This window comes from Calliphora vicina, chromosome 1 (genome assembly GCF_958450345.1).
Source record: "Calliphora vicina chromosome 1, idCalVici1.1, whole genome shotgun sequence".
NCBI classification, from domain to species: domain Eukaryota; kingdom Metazoa; phylum Arthropoda; class Insecta; order Diptera; family Calliphoridae; genus Calliphora; species Calliphora vicina.
In genome coordinates, this window is record NC_088780.1 from 110309327 (window position 1) to 110315782 (window position 6456).

The 6456-nt window shown below is 30.5% G+C and overlaps 1 protein-coding gene across 1 annotated transcript; it reads right to left on the reverse strand.

Annotated features, from left to right (window-relative positions):
- Positions 1-1001: 1001 nt before the first annotated feature.
- On the reverse strand, positions 1002-3152 carry LOC135955358 (alpha-tocopherol transfer protein-like). Its single transcript, XM_065505713.1, has 3 exons — positions 2863-3152; positions 2418-2790; positions 1002-1256 (listed from the first exon to the last, which is right to left on the reverse strand). The coding sequence occupies exons 1-3, from the start codon at positions 3150-3152 to the stop codon at positions 1002-1004; spliced, it is 918 nt and encodes a 305-aa protein (XP_065361785.1).
- Positions 3153-6456: the final 3304 nt, after the last annotated feature.

A 6456-nucleotide genomic window follows, 5' to 3' on the forward strand; every position in this document is an offset into this window, starting at 1 on the left:
CATTACGAGTGCATTTGTGTTAAACTGTCAACACTCTCCCTTAGTTTTTTATTTTATTAAAGAATACATTTTATTTTTGTTTATTTTCTCATCAAAGTATCCCGCTTAAAGTAGTTGGTTGATGTTTCAAAAAGATCTCTAATTAAGAGCTCAATATCAAAGTACTTAAGTGTAGTGCATAGTTCCTGAAGTTTTGATTTGACTTGACATTGTCTCGCCTTTCTCGTTTTCTTTGTCAAGCATAAAATATCGATCAAATTTCTAAGACAGTTTGATTTTAAGTAGCTGCATTTAAAAACAAAATGTAAGTGTAAAAGTACTTAAAACGCTCAATTTGAATATTTAAGTTGTCGGCATTAAATACTGGTCCACACGAACATACGAAAAATGCTTGTTTATGTAAAATAAGCCATAGAAATCTCAAGTGATTGACACTTTCCGGATGTAATATGTTGTTTAAATTTTTTCTTGTGTAAATGCAGTTTATCATTTCGTTACATATTAGTAGTTCTGATGTTTGATTAAATTTTGACGTGTAGTAAGTGGTGGGCGTTTTTTTAATGTCAACTAAAAACATTTTTCAGTATCATGATTCTAAAATACCTCAACTTTACGATTTTTAATATAAAGCTTTTAATTTCTAGTGTGTAATAGTACAATAATTAAAGTATTTTTGTTTCTGGTGTTATTTCATTGATCAGAATATACTTTCGAAGACCTTTTAAACTGATATAAAAATAATCAGCAATAAAGTTCTGATTTATAATTTAATTTTTTCATAGCTTAAGAAATCAACTTTCCTACGAAATTAAAACCTTAAATTTCTGAAGCTGTGGTCTAATGTGATATATATTGATTTGATTAGCTCTCTGCTATTTTTTCTTACGGTAATCCTAAATAAAAGTTATCACTTAAATTTAAATTATTGTTTAATTAGAGTTTAACAAATTTTTTTTAAAAAAAATTCAACTGTTTATTTCTAAAAAACTTCACACGTTTTCTTAATCTATAGACAGTTTTCGAAATGTACCATTTAAACCAAATTCTGCCTCATATGTAACCACCTCACCAGCTCTTAGCTCCTCCGAGCAGCCATATAAAGCATCTTCGTTGAAATAATTGCGATAACTTTGTAAAAGATCCTCCATGTAGGCAATACATTCGGCAATGTGACCATTGGAACCACCATATTCCTCGGGTAAATTACATTTCGGTATATAATCGTAAAGGTCTTCAAATGTTTTTATTACAAATACCTTGAACGATAAATATGTGAGGAGGAGACTTAATATTACTATATTTCACAAATGATCTCCTAAAGTGTCGTATAAAAAACAAAAGCTTTTAATTGATTTATACTATGACAATTACACTTCTATTCTTCATCATGATGTCTGTTATACTGTCTGTTAAAATATTTTTTATATGAAAACTGTCAGTATAACTTTAGGTTAGGATATGGGGATAAGTAACACAAGTAGTAAGTAACTAATACAGAATGAATTTTCGGATGCTTTCAATGTTTTGTTAGGTGTAAAATAAAGGGGATGATCTGTCGTCTGGAGTATTAGTAATATTGAGATTAATAGTAAAGTGCTATGCAGAGTGTGCCAATTGGCCATCTGCAATGACATCTCCATGTTAAATTACCAGTCAATAACGTTGCTCGTGAGTGGAAAATTCAGTAGTAGTAGTTCTCAGTGGCTAACTACAGGGACTATAGGGTACATTCTGATTTGAAAATGTTCTCTTTCGAAACGAATTGTACAATTTTTCCAGATTTAACTTAGTCGGACCTCTTAAATCGTTTAATAAAAGTATAGACATTATTGAATTTTGACCGTTTTAGATCTACAAGTGTGACCGGTCCGGTCAAATATATTTCTTTTAAAACGAAGGAAAAAGTATTAATTTAGTATTAAAAATTTCGCAGGAATGAAGAGACTTTTTTACTATTTCCCGGTAATGAAAAATTTCGAGAAATTATGAACTTTATCAAGGAGGTCAGATTCTTACAGTGAACTATAAATATTATATGCCATCATTATATAAGTTTTTGTAACCAAATCGATCACTGTCTTATTTAAATGACCTCGGCATCGGCAGTGTTTTAATTTATCTATTAAATATTTTCTTCTTGGTCTACTTGTATTCCATTATTCATTATCAAAACAACAAATTTCATTATTACATATATAAAAAACTATCAATCACAAAGTTAACAACAGTCCGAAACTAACTATGACTGGTATGAAAAATGTAATTTATTATAATCGTAAAACTATTGTTAAGGTTATTGCGTCATACTAAATTTTCGTAAGACAATTTATACTAAAATTCATAAAGTAGTCCAAACAGGGTTTTAAAATGTTTTCTTTTGCCTTTCTGTCTTTCATTTTCTTACCCCATTTACTTACCGGATATTGCATTTGATTCTTCACAAATGTTTTAATAAAATTAATTCTACGCTGTATATCTTTATCGGCATTCACCACATAAACCTCTTTAATGCGCAGCGGACAGCATTCCTGAACCCACCACCAATACTTTTGAAATAAGCAACGATCAAAGTTTTTGATGCGCTCAAACGAAATATCCTTAAGATCAATAATTTGACATACGCCCGCTACAGTGGCATGATCATTTTCCAATGAAATCATCTCCATGGCCATCATAATAAATTGGAAAATTTCCTTAACATTATAACGTTTGGGATCGAATTGGCCAAAGCGGGCTATTAAAATGGCAGCATTATTGTTGCACTTTGGAAACTCGGGATAATAATGGACACTAACAATGGAAATCAGAATGTTTAAAGTCTTACAGTAAAAATATAACGTTTTTTTTTTGTAGTAAACTTACCCCAATCTATTAATACTAAATATTCTGCTATTTACACAACGATTCCTCAACACTTCTGGAAATACATTGTAATAGGTGAAGAAGGTATCAATTCTTTTCTTAGTTGCCTCCAAACTATATTTACAGCGGCGCAAAAATGCTATTAAAAATTCATCACTGGTACGTGCCCTTAAATGTCTTTGCTGTCTTATCCATTCCCTGAGGATAATCAAATCCTGTTCTATACGCTCCGGTATCTCATTGAGATCTCTGCGTGCTATTTCAGCCAAAGTAGGTGAAAGTGGTCGCATGATTTTGTTGCGCAATACAAACTGTTTCAAACAACGTTATTGAATAAACTGTTTGTGATTTATTTCTAATTTCATATTACATAGTTTAGTAAATTGATGATACTAAATAAAAACACACAATAAGTGTTTTATTAATTGTTTATGCTAATGCATTCATAATTATCTATTGGTTATGGATAATTGATACTGATAAGCCAAGTTAGTACTCAGTATGTTTATTATTTTTTTTTTCTGATTTGGGAAATTTTCTATTTATTATCCGTGATTGAAAATGAAAATCATAGTTATGCCATCATATATTACTTGTATGTATACTACCATACACACATTTCAAGAAACCAAAATTATTTAATTATAAGTTTATCTATTTTTACTTTTATTTATCTAAATTTACTTGTATAGGGTGTGTTTAGATATGAATAATATCGATAAATTATAACTCAAAGATATGTCTAAAAGTTTAAATGCTGGTACATGTTTGGATTAAAACGTGATAGGTCTAACAAATAATAACAAGATTCTTGGATATGAAATCATATTTATTCTATATTCTTTCTAAGCTGTGCTAAGGTATATACTTATGTATATAGGAGACTTTTTCAAATGTTTAACTTTTATTTTGAAATATTTGAACAAAAAACTACTCATCTTTTGAGGCCAAGAACGATTCAAGCCATTTTCGAATCTCTGTTCTAAGGTGAAGCGTATCCCATAAAGAGCGTTCTGCATCTATCGAAACAAATAGTTTTCGGACGGGGCAAGGTCTGGTCTATAAGGCGGGTGAAGCAAAACTTCCCAAATACATAATGCACAATGTGGCTGAACTTTGTAATTCTGTAACTGTGATGGTCTGTCCAGATTTCAGCAGCTCATAAAAGAAGCTCCCACAAAATGCAGAGCATTAGCTTAGCGTCATTGATATTTGACTTTGGTGTCGATTTGGTTTGTTGGCCGGGCGATCTCTTACACTACGGGTTGATTCGATACAAAAATAATTTTCTTTCATAGCGTCCAATTCGAACATGCAAAATCGTCTTTTAAGGTTTATATCCAATTTCCCTGCTTTTGGATAAATCCGCAAACGTTTTGAAATTGCTGCTTGAATAGCTCCCAATGATTTTGCAAGCTCTTGTTGAGTTTGACAACAATCTTCATTTAGTAATGTCTGGACGATCTTTATCTTCCGTGACACCACTTCTTAACCGAACAAAACTTCTCTCGCAAATTGAAACTGATGGAACACATTTACCATAAGTTTTGGTAAGCAATCGGTGTGCTTGGCCGATTGAATGCATTCGTTTCATAAAAAAAAAATTTAGTTAAAATTCATTTTAGTTAAAATTCATTTTTAAATTAAATATTTTAGTTAAAATAAAGATGACAAAAAACCCTTTATTATTTATCTAATAACTCTTGGAAGATTTAAAAACTTGTCCAAAAGTCTTTTTAAATAGATTGTTTAGGCTTGATTTCGAAATAGCGTTAAGAATTTTTAATACATTCATTCAATTCGTATTTTAGGCAAAATTGAATCATTTTATTACAGCTCTAGTCTGCCTAAGTCTATGTACAATTAGGTGCGTTTTTGACCATTTTCCATAACTTTTCTTAATGTTTTAGGTGTTTTTCTTAATGTTTAGAAGTAAAAAAACTTCTACTATAGCAATTTTAAGGGATGTGGATTGTTCATATACACCAGGGGCTTCAAATAACACTAAAAGAGTGAAGTTTGGATCAGACAGCCCAATCGTAACTTATCTTGTTAGCTTGTTAATGTATACGATCATCAACCTTCTCGACTATAAACAATAACGGTTCGTGATTTGATGGTCGGTATGTATTTTATATCTTCTTTTTGTATACATTTTTTAATACAAAGAAATAAATAATGCAAAGTTTTGATTACGAATGGAAGGCTACATATCGAAATAATGGGGGAATAGTAGAGTGGTACCTAAAGTGGTCAATATGAACAACAAAACTGAAAACTATATAATCTTTCTGGATAATGCAAACTCAATCTTCACTGATGGTTCAAAGACAGATACTGGTACTGCAAAATTATCTGATGAACCAAGTCTCTTGGTATCTCTCAGACTGTACAATACCTGTATCGATTTCAGGCGGACATTTACTCTATCGAATTCTCAATTTATTGTTGCAACTGTAAAAATAAATTGAGAATTCAATCTGGAGATACGACCGTTAACATCAACGTGGAAAGTCTTCAGCAATAATGGCTCTCAATTGAAACGTGGTAAGCTTTAAATGCCCTCTCGTGTGCAAATTTCTCTGGCCGAGATTAGACGTCATCATGTCCAATTATTACTTTCTATACGATTGACCCACTGTACAAACTAATGAATTTTATTCACGAAGGTGTGTATCTTAAAGATCTAGTTAAATTTTTCAGAAGTTTCGAATGGTTTATATGGAAACCACAATATTTGCAAATTCAACTAGATTAGGTTGGGAAGTTTCATTACTTCAATATTTACATAAATTATACATATATACGTGAACCTAAGGATGACATAATCGAATTGCCTGAATTCGGTGACGTCTTAGCAGAACCAGTGATTATTCATATTCGAATAAACATTTTGGTCTCACAACATAAGAATTGAGGTATTTATGTATTTGTATATATGAAAAACGCAAATAAATATTTAAGCTTAATCCATTCTATTTACGCTGTTATTACATTCTAAAACATTAAGGGTACTCATTTAAACGCTTAAAATTCCGATTTGTGCAAATGTTCAAATTTGCGCGACGTGTTTAATGAACCCACCTTTAAAATTTTGTGCAAGTTTATCAGAAAATTTATATTTGATAAAAATATCAAATAAAAACAAATTCAACAAAAGCTTTAAAAAAAATTTTGAAAATTGTATAAATTTTAATTTGAAAAATGTTGAATTAAAGCTAAATCTTTGGAATAAATTGTGGTATACATAGTTTGGAAGATTTTGTTTATGTTATGTTGTTGGTTAATGTTTTCATACACAATGCCATTTAATCCAATCATTCTGTTCCAAAGTTACACAATTTTCACATGCACACAATTTTTATATTTTATTTGATTTTTATTTCTTATAAATACATACATACATATGTACATAAATGTAAACAAAAGCAGCTGATTCATCAAATGCACAATAAATTCAAGTTTGCGAGTCTAAATTGTGCAAACTTATCGAAGTTGTGCAAACGAATTTCCATAAATTTTTTGACAGTTCCTTTGCGAGAGTGTAAAAATGCACAGATTGCACAGTTTGAGAGACATTTAAACGTTTACATG

Excerpts from the sequence above, each read along its gene's own strand:
- LOC135955358 (XM_065505713.1), bottom strand. The coding sequence starts at position 3,152 with ATGCGACCACTTTCACCTACTTTGGCTGAAATAGCACGCAGAGATCTC. Across the intron at positions 2,791-2,862 it reads TTTAGTATTAATAGATTGGG|TGTCCATTATTATCCCGAGT; the intron begins GTAAGTTTACTA and ends TTCCATTGTTAG. Across the intron at positions 1,257-2,417 it reads AGAATCAAATGCAATATCCG|GTATTTGTAATAAAAACATT; the intron begins GTAAGTAAATGG and ends TTATCGTTCAAG.